General features: G+C 45.2%; 1 protein-coding gene across 2 annotated transcripts in view; it reads right to left on the bottom strand.

Moving 5' to 3' along the window:
- Positions 1–19,598, bottom strand: part of SETBP1 (SET binding protein 1) — a 267,483-nt gene that overhangs the window by 233,667 nt on the left and 14,218 nt on the right. For both annotated transcript variants that reach the window (XM_039733312.1, XM_039733313.1), the window contains exon 2: positions 16,448–17,108. In XM_039733312.1, coding sequence (XP_039589246.1) covers positions 16,448–16,939 — 492 coding nt within the window. In that variant the 5' untranslated portion in view covers positions 16,940–17,108. The remainder of the gene's footprint in view (positions 1–16,447; positions 17,109–19,598) is intronic.

Here is a 19,598-nt window from a genome sequence, read left to right as displayed (position 1 = left end):
AAATATTTTCTCAATTAGAGGAGAAAACAGGAATTTGCCACTTGTCTGCCTCTATTCTGCTGCCTGTCAACATTCAGCAAATATTTCAATCGTAGCCCTTTGCATGCTGCTAGCCCTGCTCATTTAACCTTTGGCCCTTCCCTAGGCTAATCCATCGGCCTTTACCTTCAAACCTTTACAGCCAGGGGCTGACTGCAGGATGGGCTGGCAGAGAGGGGAGGATGAAAGGGGTGTTGTGAGTGATAAGTCATGCCAGATTTCATTGCAGTTTAGGGAGGGTGAGCAGAAGGATGGAAATTTCTGGCCATGGTCCTCAAAGATTTAACTGCCACCAGCTGAGATTTGTGCTTCCACATCCAGGGTACGGTGAGAAAAATTAACTATTTTTAAGAAAAAAAAAAAAAAAAGGAAGGAAAACCTCCATCATCTCAGCTCTTCTTCATGTGGCTGGCAGCATCCTGAGGCAGTTACCTAATTGCCCGTGGAGCCTTTGCTCTGCTGCCTCACCCGCTCTCTTCCCCGCCACACGTGTTGCTGAGATTAGTAGCTAACAGTTCCGCTGTCAGAAGCGCATGTGATGAAAATAATGCCCAGAGCGCTGCCTGTCAGCCTCAGAAATGCCTGCCCAGCTTTGATGGTGGAGGACCCCAAAATCTCTGCCCACCTGGCCTCCCGCTCAGCCGAGCATCCACTGTGGCTCTCCAGGGGCCGTGTCCAGCCGTCTGCTCTATGAGAAATCGCTGACCCTTCCATCACATGGACGCTTTAATTGTTCACATCGGTATTTTGTTTCTCTCTACTGTAGACAGTTTGCTGTCAGTTATCTGTCCTTCATATGTAATTAATTGTCCTGTCTCCTGGCTCATTAGAAACAAGCTCCTCTCCTCCCCTTCCCCCTCTCCCCCGGCCAAGTCACAGTGTGCATTATTTAGGTTAAATCATGTTTAAGTAACTACATAAATAGTAGGTCGAGTTTGCCTTTTGTCTAGTCTGAGACTGTTACTTGGCTCCTTTCTCAAAGCACCAGACCAGGAAAGCCCTTATCCCTGGAAGCTCTTGAAGGGATATCCTCACTGGGCAAAGCAGCCGTGCCACCCCAGGAGCATGGGAAGGTCCTCTGAGCAGAAGGTTCGTCCAGTAGGTAACAAAAAGGTGTTGCCAAACTTCAATAAGGCAGGCGAAAAAGTCAGCACTGCAGAACAAAAATACTGCCAAGGGGATGTTCATCATCCAGCAAGAGATAACAGTGACAGGAAGGCGAAGATTGTTTTGGGTTTTTTTGGTTTCTTTTTTTTTTTAATTTTATTTTTTCCCCTCCGGAGATTATTGCATCCAACAAAATGCACCTTGAGGGACATCACACATAAAGAGTCACCTACTACCACCTTGCAACTACAGCACTGAAACTCAGGTGCTGCAACGCACATGAAAGACTTCTGAGTGTTCATTCAATTAAGACCAAAATGAGAGTTTATGAAGTGGATTCCCTCAGTGCACCAGTTACAAAAGAAAAAAAAAAACAATCAAAAACATTGAGGATGTGGGTATACAGGTTCAATCAATGTAAAAACCAAGATGAATCATCACCTTGAACTCAAACACAACCTGCACTGAACTGTGTTTTAGTGTTACAGTAGTAAAAGTGAAACCTGTAAAGTTAATTTGCTTATTTTTCTGGGCCAAAGCTTTATGTCCTTATAAACCATTTTCCTGTGCCAAAGTACTGCTAATATCACCTGATGCAAAGACTTGAGGATTTAAATATCTGTTTCCATCTGGGAATAACCACTGACAGAACGAGCATGATAATGCTTGTTTCCTCAAGATTTCCAGCTTAGCTTAAGAGATTTAATCATCTGGAGGAGCTTCGGGTGAATCACCTGAACTTTTGGATACCAACTGCAGCCAAGACCTCCCATCCTCCTTGTGTGTGCACATCCCCGCTGACAGACCTGGGCTAGCCAAGTGCTTTAACTGATTGGACTGGGCTCAGCTTTGCTGGATTGCCTGCACAAAGGTTGTGAAGGGCTTCTGTGAAGACTTCCACATGAAAAGCGCTGCAGACATTTCCAGCGCTGTTACTAGAAACTAAATTACTGCTCAGGGAAGCTGTTTATACCAGCAATGTGAGGCAATGAAGTTCTCTCTTGCTACCACAATCTGAGCGTGGACCATGGAAGAATGAAAGCTTTCCAGGCTGCCTGAGACCAATGACATGGGAAGACCAGCACAAAGAGCCAGGGGCTAGTTCAGTTTTCCAGTCTATCTCCAGCTGGTCCTCTCCTCCACAAGGGCTTAGAAAGGACGTGGGTCACTAAAGTTGTTTTATCAGAGACCTTCAATCTAAACCTGCTGCCTGGGCTTAATACAGCTGCTGGTCTGCCAGGGAAATGTGCTGCTGTTGAGCTGAACCCCACGAAATGGCAGTCTGGCCTCCCAGCTCGCTCTCCTGACTCTGCTTGTACTGCTTCAGGACACAGTGCTCCCACTGCTTTGTCTGATTTTAGACAGACAAAAATATAAACTAGCCACAGCTTGGTTCATCAGGAGCACACCCAGCTTTTAGGTGATGTTGTATGATTAATAATATATGCTTAAAAAAAAAATGTTCTCAAGAAGAAAAGGGGAAAGGAAGGAAGAAAGAAAAACATGCATGAGTGGGGGAAGGGGGAAAAAGGACAACAATCTGAGACTTTCAATGGGAATGTCCAAAAATAACACAAACAGGATCTCCCTGCCATCTGCTTCGATCCTTTCTGAATGGCTTTCAAAGCAAAAAGCTTTGCCAAAACCTGACAAACAAAGCATTGAGCATCACTTTTAATGGAATACCAACACTGTGTTCTCTCTTCCCCCCTTTTTGCTTCATAGACGCACACCTTCCACACCCCTCCAGCTGCCAAATAAATGACACTATGCAAAAAAATTTGCTTCGGTTACGAAGCTGAATAAACAAGAAATAATTTTGCAAGTGGTCCCATATGTCTCTGCTTCTCTGCTTACAATGGACACTAATAAGATTTGCCATAACTAATTCTTTCTTTCACACCACTACCCTATTCTCTAACTTGCAAAAAAAAAAAAAAAATTAAATTCTGCATATCCCATGTGCATTTTTCTGCAACTTTCACACAGTTGAAACACAAGGGTTTCAATGGCAAAGCCCACCCTTCACAGTGCAGACATTTTCAACTTAGTTTAGGTCTTTCAGTGAGGCTTAAATGTGAGTTTTACTTCAACTTAAAATGAACAGAAGAACGTTTGTTTTGTTTGATTTTCTATTCTCATTTAAAAAAAGAGATGTCTAACGGGGTTGATGGGAAACAGGGAGGCATAGAAGATCTGCACTCTTAACACCAAAGGCAGTGTGGTAGTGCACATGAAATAGAAAATCTTGACTCCAAAAGTAATGTGCTAGCACATATAAAACAGAAACAAAATTCATTGGCGGCAAAACCTAGCAAATCTCCTATTTTCCCTTCAGCCAGAGAAGCAGACCAAACTTCTTTCCTGTTTTTTTTTTTTTGTTTGGTGTGTTTTTGGGTTTTTTTTTTTTTTTTTTTTTTTTTTTTTGGGTTTTTTTTGGGTTTTTTTTTTTTGTTTTTTTTTTTTTTTTCTCAGTTGGTTAGTTTTTTGTTTGTTTATTTTTTGTTATTGGTTGGGCTTCTTCCAAGATTCGCATCTCGCCTGGCAAACTTGAGAACCAAACGCAAAATGCTTAAATCCACACTTCTTTCCTGCACTTTGTCCCCTCTGCTCTCGGGATATTTTTATGCACCAGGAGCACACCTTTGCCAGCGCCGATCAACCTTCCTTTTGCCTTTCTCTCTCGAAAACATCTGAGGCCTAAATTACTTGAACAAACAAAGGCGATTTCCCTCCCTCTCTCCCCCGCTGCCGCCTCCCCCCTCAGCGCCGGGCCTGCCCCTCCTCCTCCGGCACACAAATGGCCTCACACCAGACGGGATGGAGGGAGGGCTCCCAATTACACCTCTTTATTAACGAGGGGCCACGGCGGAGAAGGCACGGCAGCAGCCTGGGGTGCAGGCCGTGGCTGCTGGCTCCTTCCTGTCCCCCAAACCGCGGAGCAGAGGTCGCGAGTGATCTGCGGGGAAGCGGCCCTGCCTTCGGCCCACCTGCCGCCCATGGTGGGTGGGCATCGCTGGTCTGCCCGCAGCGGCACATCTGGGAAAAGGCTGGCAGGAAAAGCCTGCGGGGAGCCCTGTTGTTTCTTGCAGCCTGTGGACAAGGAGATGTGGGGCATGGTAGGGGAATGACCGATCCAGCCGAGCCATAGGGTGGGAGCAGGGGTCCTGGCTGTAGCTGGGGTGCTGCGTGGTGGGATGCCTTCTCCAGTGGTCCTGGGTGATACACCTCTGTCTGCTTCAATTTTCTGCTTCAAAACCTTAGGAAAGAGCTGAAAACCTGTGCTCTTTTCTACCATTAGAGGTGACATGGTATAAAGTTGTCTCTGCCTGTGGCAAGGGTTTCCAACCAAAATCATGCTATGATCTATAACAGTTACCGGGCACTGCCTTCAATTTTCTGTAAGTACCATCCACCATCTAAGTCCCTTTTCCCTGTCTTTGTGCAGATTCATTTTCTTGTTTTACTAGAAAAGATAGGAAGGAGTTTTTTGATGGTCAAAATCAAAGCTCTTTCTTTCTCTCTCTCCTGTTTCAGCCCCAGGCCACCTTCTGCATTCACCCATCAATGCTGTGGTATCACACCTGCTGGTAAACTTACTGAACCCCTTGGGCCTCTTATTTACCCATCACTCTGCAGCACTGCCTGCATGGCTGTCTCCATCTGGCAGAGCCAAATCCTCCTTTCTCCTTACCTCACTGTTTAAATTCCTCTCCCACTGGGCTGCTGGCTTTTCCTTGGGAACAAAGCACAGGCCCCTTGAGCAAACACTTCTACCCATCTGTGTCCAACAGCTATGACAAAAACAGCTCCTCTTACTTCTAAAGGTTTCCCTTTAGGAAATTTTACCCCAGACCTCATAATACACTTGTCCTTTCTGACTGCCACCCTACTCTCAAAACTATATTTTGTCCAGGCTTTGAGCTTATTTTTTTACAGATCTTCGTGCTACCTGTGGTTCTTGTTGAGTCTCTTTGGTGTCAGCCTGCCTGTGTTTTCACACAAGTTGCAAGTCTGCGGGCAGGCAGTCAAGATGCAGAGAGAAAAGGGGGCTATAAGGGGAGCATAAAGCATTGCTACTTTTTCTAACCAGGGATTAACACATGGTTTTTAAACAAGGGGACTCCCTTCCCAGCTGACAGCAGCAGCTGCAGCTTCTGACTTGCTTGCAGAGTGGCAGGGAATCGAATCAAAGAGAAAAGAAGAAAGAGGACAACCCTTCCTTGGGGAGTAGGAAACACAATACAAGCTATTCTAAAATCCCTGAAAATACTGGCTTGGTTTTAGGTCAGGCTCTCCTTCCTCCTTCTGTCCTGTGTACCCCCACCCCCTCACACAAAGGGAAATTGGTATTTTTCAAAATTCTTATGAAAGCCAACCCGGCAGATGGTTCTTTCCATGCCGGGGAGGAACAAAAAGAAAAACCTGCCAGGATACACATCACTGAGATGTGACAAAGATGGGCATGGTGGCTGGCCTTTGACCCAGAGATTTCATAGGCCTATTAAACCATGTGGCCAAGATGGACTGAGTCGACTTCTATCTCCAGCACGCAGCTGCTGTACCCCATGGGCTCGTGCTGAGTATATTAGATTAAGTGAGGTCAGATCGACTGAAAAGAGACAGGGTTTCCATCTCCCACCTTTTCACTACCTTAGAACAATCCTCAACACCAACATCTGAGCAGGTCAAAGAGAAATTCAGTGGCCAAAGTAACACATAGATAGTAAAATACTTATTTAGAAAGTAATTTGCAATAGTCCTACTTTACCAAAGTCTTGCATATATATCTGTGATATGAACTCCAGCAAATGCAGAAAGCCAACAATAAATCACTGCCAGCCTTTCCATCACACTCAAATGCCTCAGGTTGAGCATCTGGCTGTGTACCACAAGCTGCCCTCCTTTTTCTTTAAAACATCCTCTAGATAACGTGAGCAGCCAAATTACAGCCCACAGCTCCACATCCCAAGGACCCAAGCTGGCTTCAAGGATGAAGCATAGCTTGGTTATGCACCACAGCTGCCAGCCAAAGCACAGGGAGCAGCAAAGGACGTGCTGCCCTCCTGCAGAGCCGCCCTGTTTTGTCACAGATTCCCAAGGAGCATGCTGGCAGTGGCTGTCCCCCAGTGACTAAGAGCAGCTCCTGCCACGCCCAGAGCTGATGGCCTAAGGACAGATCAGTCTCTCCCCATCACCCTCTCCTCATTTCTTCCTGTGATGGCTGTGCTGTAGTCACAGAAGCAAATAGGCTTTCCCACGCCACCCCCCTCCCCAATTTCAAATCAGGAATATAATTACAAGTGATGCAATGGAATTAAGACCAAAGAGAGAAAAGGCTGGAGGGTATTTGTCCTGCTGATTACGTAAATTATTGAAGAAAAGTATCCCATGGAAAGAAAGAGGCTGTCTTTGAGAAGGGAACTTCACCAGCTGAGTGCTGGTGGACACAATGTCAGCAAATGGACAGGACAAATTAATTGTCCCCATCCAACCTGCACACGACATAGGATATAAGAACCAGAATATCTTGTAAGTCCAAGAGCGTCAGTTCCCAGTGGAAGATGCAATAAAGAAGTGCCTTCAAGCTCCCTGCTAATAAGGATTAGATATGTGACTAATGTAGGGACTGTCCCTGCAGCTGAATAGACTTTGGTGGGAGGCAAAAATGAGGGCTGATCTAGACCCTGTTAGTGCTGCTGCTCCCCAGTGGAAAAAAAACATCTTCCTCAGGTCTACTTTTCTCAGTCTTAAGGGTGACCCTTCACCAAATTACCCACACGGGAATATAGCAGGTAAAGTTTTGATGAAGCTACCCAGGCTGGCACAATGCTCTAGTGAGGAGCAGGGGAGACTACTGATTGTTTAGTAATCCCAGTGTAAGCTCTACCTCGGAGGTATGAGGAAACTCTAGTTTCCTACACATCCTCCTGGGAAATGTTTGCCAACCGTGTTACAGAAGTGCCTTCTCACAGAAGCTCCAGCTGGGGAAGCAGTGACTCGCCCTGCAGTGAGGCGAGGGTGTGATCGTGGTGACTCACTGAAGTCCAGTGCTCATCCCTCTCCTTGTCACAGTCCTCAGCATAGAGAGAGGGGGGCCATGTCCTCTGCCTCATTTGTTTGTGCCACCAGATTCCTTTGGAAAACAAGAGCATTGGGCAAGTCAGAATGACCCACAAATCCCCTGCAGGTTGATTCTCATCTTTCAGCCATGTGGAGGGAGAGCAGCTTGCATGAAGTTAGGGTGCTGCAAAGTACTGGAATTCCTCAATGAACCACCCAAGTTTATAGTGGTAGAGTTTTTGTAACACCCAATGTCGATAAAAAGATACCATCTCTCTCTGTAAACCTTGCCACCCAGGTGAGAGAGAGCCATGAGAAACTGATGCGAAGATAATGAGTCCTCCAGTAGATATTCCTCATTCAACTCTTACCACATTTTAAGGTTTACAGACCAGAAGGGATTATTAAGGGCATCTAGGTCAACCAATTGCATGCTGTCCCCAAAACTCCGCCCCCTTATTTCTGCATCGCGCCCTAGCTCTTCCCTGAGATGTTTTATTTTTAAGTGAGCAGTGAAGATGCAGAGAGTTAACTATTTTGAATCAAACTGATCTGTTTAAATGACAGCTAGAGGAGGACTGGTTTCTAGAAGGGCCCTGCATTCCATGCTTGGAGATCAGGTCACCCCTGGGAGACTCAACTGTGTCATGGTTAAGTAACCACAGCTCAGTGAAAAGGGTTTGAGCATTAACCCGGCCTGTGACAGGTTCCTTGAGTGAGTCACTTAATCTCATTGCTCTATTTCACATTCTGTACTAAGAGGCAAGATGGTTCCACTTACCCTCCTCTCTATAGAATTGGTGAAATTCTTCTGGGAAGGCAGGCTCTCCTGATGCCTTCCTGTGTACAGGACCTGACCATGTCCTCATCTTCAGCTAACCTGTCTTGGCCACAGTCCAAGCCAGATCTCAGGTATACAATCCCATTTGCAACCTGTAGTAAGACACCTTAGCCCTCATGCTGTTCTTTTCACTGCTAGCCCACAGCTCCAAGAAAAAAAGAAAAATAATAACAAGATGTTCGGACTGATACTACTCTGACCAGTCTGGACAAATAGAGCTTGCTGTCCATCCTATGTGAAAACAGTGTCATGCTACTGATACAAACACCATGGCTTGAGAATCCCTCTCCTCATAGCAACCACCTGCAGTTCGGAGACCAAATATAACCACAATGTAGAAATAGCACTTTATCTCCTGAAATTAAGAAACCAGCAGTCACTGGTCTAACTTGTGTTAGAAGTCATGTCAAGAAGTGGAAAATAGTGCTCTTATAAAAACACAGCTAACTGGTCTTGTCCTCGAAGGTCACATCTGAAATGGAATCATTTTAAGGTCCAAGAGTTGGAAAAGTCTCAACATTAAAAAACCAAAACAATTAATGTTTATTCTGTATATTTTTAGACCAGTTTCCTAAGGAAACAAGGCTAACATGGTCACACGGTATTTGGCTGTATGTGAATGTACACACAAAGTCCTTGCCTGCCTGCACAGTCCTCTCTCCTGAATGTTTTTTGAATATTTTGTCCAGTTTTGATCAAATGTGATGAAAAATCACAATCTTTGGGATACAATATTCTAACATATTTTGTTCAAGTTGTTCTCTAGCCAGAGGAAAGGCAACTCTGAGAGGCTCCCAAAAAGGGCTTAGCTGAAAAGTTCATTAATCACTAGACACCAGAGAAGTTACATAGGAGGAAAGTGGCCAGAAACCTACTTTTGCAAGTCTCTGTTCTCTTAAAAAAAACCCAAAAGAAAAGAAAAGCTGAGGGCACCAGGTGAAGACAAGCTTTCCCTTCAAATGAACTAAGATGGGTCCATCACTCAGTCCCACTGGCTGGGCAGAGAATGGGGCCAGCAAGAAACCCATCTGGGAATGAAGCATGGGAAGAATTAGACCTGACATGAGGGGGCTAGCTGTATGAAATGAAGTCAAGATGAAAAGTCTTTAAGTAAACCAGAAAGTACCTGTGGTCAGGCATGCCTGGAAGGGGAGGAGAGGAAGTGTGGCAGGCAAAAATTGATGCTGGAAGAACACGATCATGTATATGAAGGACTCACACCCCAAAATCTCTGCAAATGAAAACCCAACCAGTTTGCAGCCCTGGGTGTACATGCCAGCACATCACATCTCCATCTCTGATAGCCTGGAGGCCATGGTGCTTTCGAAACAACACGCATGCACCAACTTGGCCAAGGGCTGGCACCCTGTCCTCCTGCAGTTTGGTGCGTGGGGCAAGGACCTCCACCTGGACCCCCAGCTTCCTGCACTTGTCCCAGTTGCTTCCTTGCAGCATCTCCTCAATCCCAACACCAGGTCTGTGGATATTTTGTCGTGGTTGTAAGAGAAAGACACAGCACAAGTAAACAAGGAAATGTCACAGAAGGCCATCGAAACTCAGCTGTGGGAGGGAGAGACTGCTACAAAACAAAACCTGTCCTCAACACAGACAGCCTTCCCAAGCCCTGGTCATATGGCAGTTAATCAAGTACACCAAGTCTTCCTTGTTTGGCACTCTGTGTTCAGCAGAAAAAGCCTGCTTACATTTCCTCAGCCCGTCCCTTCACTGACAGATGTTTGCTTCTTTAGCACCCACTTGACTAGTAGCAAAAAAAAAAAAAAAAAAAAAAAAGCACAATTCTTTGGGAGCAGACAGAGCTGAGGGGTGGGCATCAGCAGGCTCAGGCAGAGCACTGAGCTGGAAAAGACACTCTGCCTTGTTCCTGTTGCAAGATATCCAGATATCCAGGACATGATGCAAGACAGACACTTCTCCAGCAAGCTTTAGAGGAGAAGGAAGGGTTAAAAGCTGGGATCCAGCCCTCCAGCTCTTCATGGAGAGGCTTTGAAGCACCTTCAGGTGGGACCAGCCTCCTCCAGATGGCTATGTGGGGGATCAAGATGACTCAGCTCCCTTTGTGAGCACCTCAGCCTTCATGGACCAGGATGAACCTAAGTTGTCCTCACCTCCCAGAAAATCTGGTTTCTTAAGTGAAGAAATTAATTTTTTCACAAACACAAACCAAAACAAACCCCACCATTCATTCTTGTTCTTTTTTTGCGGTGAGCCTAAAATACCTGAGGTGGGAGACCACCAAACTGCAACTGTTTCATTTGTGCCCTCAACAGTGTGGTAGGAAGAAAAGCTAGCCTAAAGGGCACCTGGGATGACTATCAAAGAGCTGAGTTTGTGTATCTTTGCACCCATGCACTTGTGTAGAAGGACTAAAAACGCCAGGAGCCTCGTGCCTGTTGGAGCAGCTCTCTATTGATCTCTCAGCTGCTCAAGAGCCAGTTTTGCCTTGGAGGCAGCTTGGAGAACGCTCCTCCACTGTGCTGGCACTTCTGGGGCTCTACCACTATATCATAACCTGGGAAGAGCTGAGCTCTACTCTGCTGGTGTGCACTCCAGGTAGCCACCATAAGCATAAGTAGAGCTGCCTGAAGGCTTTGCAAAGAGAGAACAAGGACTAAACCAGCACAGAAACAGGTCCAAGCTGAAGGGACTGTGGGTGTTCCATCCTTTGGGGAGTTGGGGAGAGGGAGGGGAAGAAAAATAAGCTGTAAATCAAACCCTACCACTTCAAGCAGGTACAACTAACCAACTAACCTGCAAGTGCAGGTTCTTTTCTTCACTAGGCCACAGAGAGCAAGCACTTACATCAACCCCCCGGGCCACGTTTGGGATCGCAACGGGAAGAGCTGACTCAGATGACATCTTGCACAGGGATGCCCCTAGCAAAGAGGGATAAGCCTGCATGGTGAGCAATTGGATGATCATGCACACAAATCACCGGGGAGATGAGTCCGGCACAGGGGTAATGCAGCAAGAGCTGCGGATGCACACGAGAACCTGGAGGGAAAGTGCAATGTGCAGTCATCAATAAAAAGAAGGGGGAAGGAGAGGAGGGAGAGCACTTGTGATCTTCTGTGGAAGAAGAAGGCGGGCAGTGATGCCTTTTTGTTGGTGCTAAAATCACACAGTTAGGTGATAAAAAGAGGGTACCTTTACCAGGATCCTTAGGTGCACAACTGGCCAGGTGGAAAATGCCAAAGATGGACCCAAAGATGGATGCATACATAACTTTGATAAGTGTAGCAAATTGGCATATCTGACAGAAATCCCACTTAGAGACATCAGTGGGGAAGTAATTCCTTCCCAATTCAACCTTCTTTGAATTACCCCTCTTTTAGATAGGAACTTAACTTTATGAAAATGTGTTTCGGACAACTGGTTTTAACTTGGCTTCCCCAAGAATCTACCCTTGGACCCCCAGCTTGGAGCTGCTAGGGAATTCACTTTGTCTTTCTGTCTAACAGAGTAGGTAAAATGTAAAAGGTAAAAAAAACTATAAATACTATGATAGGCTACAGAGCTACAAATATATGTGTAAAGGATATAAGAATATAGTAAAAGAATATAAAAGAAAAAAGAGGGCAAAAATCCATTTGGCATCAGCAATGGTGAGAGCACGTGAATGAGAGAGTCTTCAATGAAAGGTGAATCACCAGAAAAAGTTGCATATGTGGGGCAGTGAAAAGGAAGACTGTGAATTGAATTTCAAGGGGGAAAGTGTTAGAACTGCTTCCTGCAGAGAAATGGCAAACACCTACAAAAACTCAAAAGGAAAAAAAAAAAACCATTGCTAGAAAATCCAGAGATAGAGTTTCCTCTGACTACACACAAGGAAGCTTTACTTCCAATTGACTTGCTGCTGTGCTTATCTCTCAGCAGTGAAATGCATTCACCCATCCCAAGCTCTCAAAAAACCCTAGTGCAGTAATAATTACAAAACCACAAGCTTACATCCTCTGAAGGACATTATGCGTATGATGAAAGCTGCAAAGAACCTTTGTCAGGCTGTGCCTAAACAAAGAAGGGGTGGAAAATAAAGTGCTTACAGACATAAAAGAATAGGAAAATAAAACCTGAAAAACAAATGCAGGGAAGGGACAAAAAAAAAAAAAAGGAAATAGAAAAGGAAATAATCAGAGAAATAACTGTTCATCTGGGACTTGTTTAAATGCTCCATGGCAGGTAGAGAATGCTGATAGGTTGCTTCATTGCATATGGTACCACACTTTCAATATTCTTCCAGACTGATAACATCTGATAACAACATTTCCTTATCTGAAGGAAAAAGCACCTTTAATGTTGCTGAGGTGGTTGACTCGAACAACCCTACTGCAGGTGAGAGAGCAGCAGCTGCTGGGCTTGCCAGCCTGCCAGCAGGACATCCTCTGGGCTCCTGGCTTTTTTCTTCCCTCCCTCCCTCCTTCTCCAATCAGACTAATTGAAATGGAGCTATTTGTGGGTTTAGAAGTGGCAACAGTTCAGCCCACTCCATCCCCAGGTGCCAAAGGGTTGAAACAAGAGAAAATTCTTACAGAACATTTGTGCACTTTCCAACTGCCACACAAGCAGCCAAAGAAACAGCTCAAGCTATGATTCAACTTCTGAGCAGCCCCGGGAAAAGGGTTAGGAAACTACCCTTACTCTTTTTTTAAGTAAGGGAAGCCGATGTGAAACTTGGCATGGTCTGGACTTAAAAGAAACCCCAAAAGTTGTTGCGTTGCAGCCAGGTATTCAGGCCAGCAGAGCAGAGGTTCCCAACGCTGGTATTTTCTCATCCCCTGCCTCCCTCCCCACTCCGGGGCATCAGCACTGCACCCAGCAAGATCCTCTCCTGAATTCCCTCCCCTCCCATTCAGGATCGCATAACATCCCTGGGGCGATTGCTCACACGGAAAAGCAACATGAGGAAAGTATTTAATGCATGTTTATGTCTTTTAATATAGTGTAGCAGCTGGAATCAAAGGAAAAAACCCTGGGCCTCAGCACATGAGCATCGTGGCTCTCCACAGAGTCCCCTTCTAATCACTGCTGCTCTCTGGACCACAGCTTTAGAAATCAAGCACTAACCCCTATTGCCTAATTAGCAGAGCAGTGTAAAGCTTAGAAACAGGCATATCTTCTTCCTCCCTAAGTGGCCACTGAATAAATGCTATATCCCCAGTTCACAGTCCCTTTTTACATTGCTGGCATTACCAGTCCTTTGTGTACCCACATGCTGTTACTTAAATTGCTTCCATGTTTTCATTACTTGCTCTCTGTGCTGTGTGTATTGAAACTCCTGCAAGAATGCTGAAGTGGTATTTCAAAGCACTGGGGACTGCTGGAGATGTAGCTGGAAATATTATGCAACAAGCTAAGGGGATTTTTCAAGTCCTGATAGAGTTTGCACTTCCTCAGGGGAAAAATAAATTTGGGTGCTACTCCATGAAGTGCAGGACAACCACTCCCACCCACCAGAGGCACAAGAATGGCACTTGCAGCTCAGTCTGTGTATATTCTCTGCATCCACAAGCAAGGTGGTAAACCCAAATAATGCTCCCATGTGCAAGGGAAGTGTGTGCATTGGGCCAAACTCTCCTGGCAAAAATCCATAAAGGACAGTGGATTGATGCCAGCTGAAGGTCTGTCCCACTCTTTAAATATGTTGTTCCCTCCTTCTGCTGCCAGGAGCTGCTTTTCTGGAGCTTGTGCTGATTAAAGCAACAGGCAATCAAAACAGCCTGGTGCTGAAATTTCAAAACCGCCAAAACCATTTAAATGTGACAAATCACTTTTTTTTCTCCCCCACAACCACTACTGCAGCTCTCAATGCTTCTGCAAGTAAATGCAGACGGTTCCTGCATGCTCTGCACTTCCAGGGAAAGACACAGACCAGAAAGCTACATATCCATGCAAATTTCAACTTACTGTTTCCTCCTAGTTATCTTCCCCCCAAAATTTCTGTACCCACCACAAGATAAATATTGGCCACAGAAGAAATCACTCTGCCACCACCAGAACTTTTCTCCCACCTCCCTTTCTGCAGTGCCTTTGATCACCCCTTGATGCGAGGTGTTCACAGCCTGATCCTGGAACCCCACGGGCCGAGGGGCAGGCGTGTGCGAAATCCCCCCGGCTGCAGGGACACGGGTTATTCCCCATCCTGGTGATGCAGGCTGTTGGTCTCCAGGCATCAGGCACACCCCTTGAGATCACAGCACTGGGGTCTCTCCAGACCCCTGCCGGGGACATCTCTGCCGCAGCTGCGGCTCAGCAGCTGCCGCGCGGCAGCCGTTGGGTGTTATGCTAATGGTGCACCGGGGCAGCAGCCTTCTCCCCATCTGCTCAGAGCACCCACCTGCTGGGTGCTGAGGTTTTTTTGTTTGTTTTAATGGCCAGATTAGACCAGTGTTGACCCAAAGCGCTCCCAGCTTGAGAACAGGGTGTGTGTGTGAACACAGCCCCAGCCAGCTCGGACCTCGCAACGCAGGTGCAAGCTGGATGCAGCCGTGTCTGAGCTGTGGTCTGTTTCTTTCAAACTCCTTGTCCTCCTGCAATAAAGTCATCACCCTGAGCATAACCATGGTACAAGGTGCTTTTTTTAAACTATTGTTCCCACTGGGTTTGTTTGTTTTTTGGGGTTTTTTTTTGCGCATAACTTCCTTATGCTTAGCTTTATTTATTCAACCTTTTGGATGACCACAGAGAAAAGAACACGCCTTCCATGCCCATCAGACTGGGTGATACACAGAAATGAAGGCTCTGATTTTGTGCAGTCATATTCTCCACAGCCCATGCATGGTAAATAGGGGTTTGCAGTTCTTTTTTTCTCCTCTACATTGCTATGGAAGGATTGCTTGTGACATCTTTGCTGTCACTGAGTCTCATAAAAACTCTGTTGCTTCCCCTGAAACCTCTACAAACATTCAGGGAAGAAAGGAAACTGGAAATTAGACATTTCTTGGTGCTAAGAAGGCAGCCCATCCTTTTCAATAGATTGGAGGAAAATCTCTTCTCAAAGTGTTCCAGGGCCAAACTTCTGCTGTGTTAAAAAGAGCTACCTCTTTCATGCCTATGCACTACTACATCATGTAAAAGATTAAGAGAAAAAAACCCCCTTGAATTGTTTGGTTTTTTTTTTTGTTTGGTTTCAAGTTCAGCGTGTAAGAAAAGTACTCCAAAAGTGAGTGATGTTAATCTCCCTGGGCTCTGCCTTGAGTCAATGGGAAATATCAATGCTTAAAAAAGTGATTTTGAGTAATGAAAATTTTGGTCTAAGTCAGTCTGCCGAGGAGGATTTCTCCAGGAAGAGGTGGTGGCAATTAGTCTCCTCAAGGCTTCACACAGCCCTTTGAGCACCCATCACATATATAAGGTGTGGGAGAAGAAGGATCAAAGCTGCATGAGCAGGAAAACGAAGCTGAGACCCAAGCCCTAATCAGAGGGTGCCTAAATCCCAGATAAATTTGTACAGGTTTTGGAGACACATGTGCATCTTTTATCAAATTAGGTTCTGTCTGAACTCATCATGAAATCTATGTGTTACTAAGAAGGCAAAGGTGAAGTATTTTTCCTGTGACCTGACCAAACATACTTGGCTAATGCTTAGGACAGAAAATACCACTAATCCAAAAATGTGTGTCCCCAGCAGTGCTGCTTAATATACTCAAACTAAATTTGGTCTATATACTAAGTATAGGTGACATTACAGAAAAATCAAGCCAACAGCAAATCAAAAGGGTACTCCTGAAAACAGCTCATATGAGAAAGGATTTTCTTTCTTTTCTCATTCTTGAATAAGTGAAAAAATAAAAAAAAAGTTCAATTTTTACCCAGACTTAAAGTACCAAAAATTTCTCTGCAGAAGGATATTTCAAGAAAATGATATGCATCTGGAAGAAAATGAGACTTATAATGGAAGTATTTTCTGTAGCATAACTATAGTGCTACTCACACAATGCTGTAATCAAGAATAATGGAGCCCATCACCCAGAATACAGGAATGAATTCAATTGATCGCCATGCACATACCTCTATTTTAAAAATGCAGTTGAATGCTTTAACTGCCAAAAGGCTTGAGCATTAGTGCTCAGGCACAAAGCAGTTTAGAAGTGGGCTTCTTCATTTCTCACTCATATAATCATTAATCTCAAAACTCAATTACATACAAAAATAGAAGAAGCCTGGTTGAACTTTTGATCTCTTCTGAATTGGTTCATCTGAAGGATAGTTCAAGATCATACCCGATGCATACGTGGCAGTGCAGGATGGTACTTGCCCTGTGCTGCTCCAAGGCCAAATCTTGCAAAGGTTATGCCTTGGACACAAATAGTTTGAGAAGATTCATTCCTTCCCTCTCCCTCTGCTCCTGGGAGAAACTGGATGTAAAAGAATGGGACTTACCTTCTTTTTGGAGTGTGATCTGTCCTCCTCTTTAGTTGTTTTGCTATTTTTCCCAGTTCTGGAAAGTTTCTGCTCCCCAGACTGCTTGATGGTGATTTTGATCTCGGGAGGGCAGATATAGTTCTCCAAGTTCTTTGGGGGCTTCTTCGCTCTCTTGGTGGTCTGGATCTTTAGTTTTAAACTCCCCTCCGTGAAGTTAGCCTCCTTGATGGAAAACTCCTGCTCCTCCAGGCCATCTCCCGCCACCCATTTCTCACTGTCCGCATTGGAAGTGGAATCCACGTCTCTTCCGGAGCCCAGCTCATCCTCTTCCTCAGGCTCCAGCCTCTCGCTGCTCACCGGGATCCCTTTCCCCGCGCCTGATGAAGACAGCATCGTCTCCCCTGCACAGCCCGAGACAGGCGAAGGCTTCGTGGAGGTGACGGCAGCTGGCAGAAAGTCTGCCTCACCTCCCCTCTGCCGGGAGCTGCTCAAAGTCTCTCTGGGCTCCATGGCAATATCACAACGCCCTGGAGTTTGGTTGGAGGGAAGGGGAGTATGGAAGGGGATGGGGGAAGCAAGGGCAGATATGATCCCAGGGAGCGAATGGCAACTGTCCACCAAACTCAATGTCCCGGTCACCCAGAGGCTGCAAGATGCTCAGAAGAGACCAAATGTGCCACTGTCAAAAGAAAGAAAAAAAAAAATAAAAAAGAGAGGATGTTAGCACATACACAGCCGGTCACCCAGAGGCTGCAAGATGCTCAGAAGAGACCAAATGTGCCACTGTCAAAAGAAAAAAAAAAAAAAACAAAAAAGAGAGGATGTTAGCACATACACACATATATCAAATGAGTGTGGAGATGTTTGAAACAGGACATGGGGCACACTCAGGCTTCCCCTGCAGCATCTCAAGGGCTTTCCTTGGAGCAGAATGGGAACCAAGGCTCCCCAGCATTTCTGAGGGCTGGATCTGACATCACAAAGCAATGAACAATTGCCATGTCTATTGTTAAATTGATGACAATGCATATTATTAAAAAAAAACAAAACAAAACAAAACCAACCCAAAACCAAACACCCAAACTGTTGCCTAAATGCAAACATCTTCAATTCGACTTATGCAATAAATGAGGGGACAGCCAGCTCTCCACACCCATGAACCTCCTCATTACCTCAACGTGCTCACTGTCACAGGGTTTACAGCGGAGGAAAAAAGTAAACTCAGATACTTGCCTTGAGTTAAACAATAACCCAGTGATCAGAGCACAGAAAACATGGTGCTGCCCTCTGAATCAGCAGCAGTTTCAAACTCTCTGTTCTTCACTTCCCAGGTGTGAGAGAGACATGCCCTTGGCTGCCAGCTATTCTGAGGGTAATCCTACTTTGGATGAACAATTCATTAGGGACCAACTGCAGCCCAAGATGACCTATGGGATACTGGAATTGCAGGAGGATGCACCTGGGCTTCTTTTCAGTGTCCCACACACTGAGGTTTGTGGAGGAAAACTAAACTCAAGGTTTCCCAGAGTTCTTTATGCCCTCATTCCACTGTTCTGTAGAAAAGTCTTGGATGATGCACAAACTGTCATCTCAACCTTGCAAGTTTTATCTTTCTTTAAAGCATCAGAGATGGAACCCTTTGAGATGGAAACACTCCTGCTTGGTACCTTACAAACCCTCAGTTAAAGGGAGAAGCTGTGAATGTTCAGTTGAGCTCAGTATCACCCAAGGACATCTTGTTATAAGCAATACTTATGGGGTATTTTAAAAGGTATTGAGGTGCTTTCATGCACCCTCCATAAAACTCCCCATATATTGCCACCCCATATACACCCCTCATGGCGAGCCAATTTTGGCCACAAAATTAGCAAAAGAATCCACAAAAAAAAAAAAAAAAGTGTAAGTTCACAAAATTAGTAGAGAGAAATAAACATATTTCCTGCTATTTTAGGAGAAACAGCAAGTAACACTTCTGGCAAATGGAGAAGGAAATGGGAAGGCACTGCCAGGACTAGGTGCTGGGAGTGCAGACTGGCTCTTTCAGGAGTCGCTCCCTGCTAGATTAGCTCAGCTACACTTGACCAACTGCCATCAAGATCTGAGCACAGCCAGGGATTTCCCAGGTCATTCTTGGCAGCGATATGCCACAGAGAAAAAAATAAAAAAAAATAATCTTGCTACCTATCACCAAATCAGAACAACAGTGCCAGTGTACACTGCTGTAAAGCACAGCTCACCTAGAAGAAACACAAGTCCTTGTACCACTGGCTTCTTTTTGCTTTTTAAAGGTACCTTGCAGGAGCTTGAAATTCAACAAAGAAGTAATAACAAGTGCCTTTTATTAGTTATAGATTCACATTTGCACTGGAGTGCGGTTGTGTGTCACTTTTCTGACCTGGGCATGTATAGGTACAAGTGGAAAGTCCTAAGTGTCCTACGGCTCCATGAAATCACTCGGGGACCTCCACCCAGGTCCCAGCAGACACAAATTCAAATAAAGTTCCCATAAATAGCACAAGCTGACAACCCAAGCAGAAAGGAAAAAAAAAAAAAAAAAAGAAAAAGAAAATTTAAAATAACTTGGAGTTGCCATCTGGCCTTAGGCATGGTTTCTGTAGCTCGCAGGAGACAGAATACACCAGAAAACCACTTATTCTTAAGTTGCACATCTCCTGGCCATAGTGGAGAGACTAATTTCACAAAGCTGGTGTCACTGGTCTCCTTAGAGATGATCTTGAGGAGCTAACAGATCCCAGGTCTCACGCATGCCTGCCCTGCCGCACCCTGCGGTCAGCGAGTCTCCAGTTCACCTCTGGGAAACAAGGATCACACTCACATCCTTCAAACCCATTGTAGAGTGGGTTAGTTAATGCCCTTACAAAATGCCACGAATTTTGAACCCAAACCATGTGGTAGTTGTTAATTACTAACACAATTAGTACATGAAAGCCACCCAGTTGCAAGGAGCTGCTCCACCTAATTGACTGACTTTGCACTTTGCCTCTCCTTGTGCCTGTGGAGGTGATGGGAGTCAGAGACACCTTCCTCTTCCAACCGGCCCAATCAAGAAAAAGAAAACAAGAAAAAAAAAGTCTTATTTATCTGCCGTTTTACATTGTTAATCTACGTTGAGAGGGACACAATGTACACACTCTCCTGGGCTGCAACA

The sequence above is a fragment of the Passer montanus genome, unplaced genomic scaffold (assembly GCF_014805655.1).
Source record: "Passer montanus isolate IOZ18808 unplaced genomic scaffold, ASM1480565v1 scaffold86, whole genome shotgun sequence".
NCBI lineage: Eukaryota > Metazoa > Chordata > Aves > Passeriformes > Passeridae > Passer > Passer montanus.
This window is presented reverse-complemented; position numbering and strand designations above follow the sequence as displayed.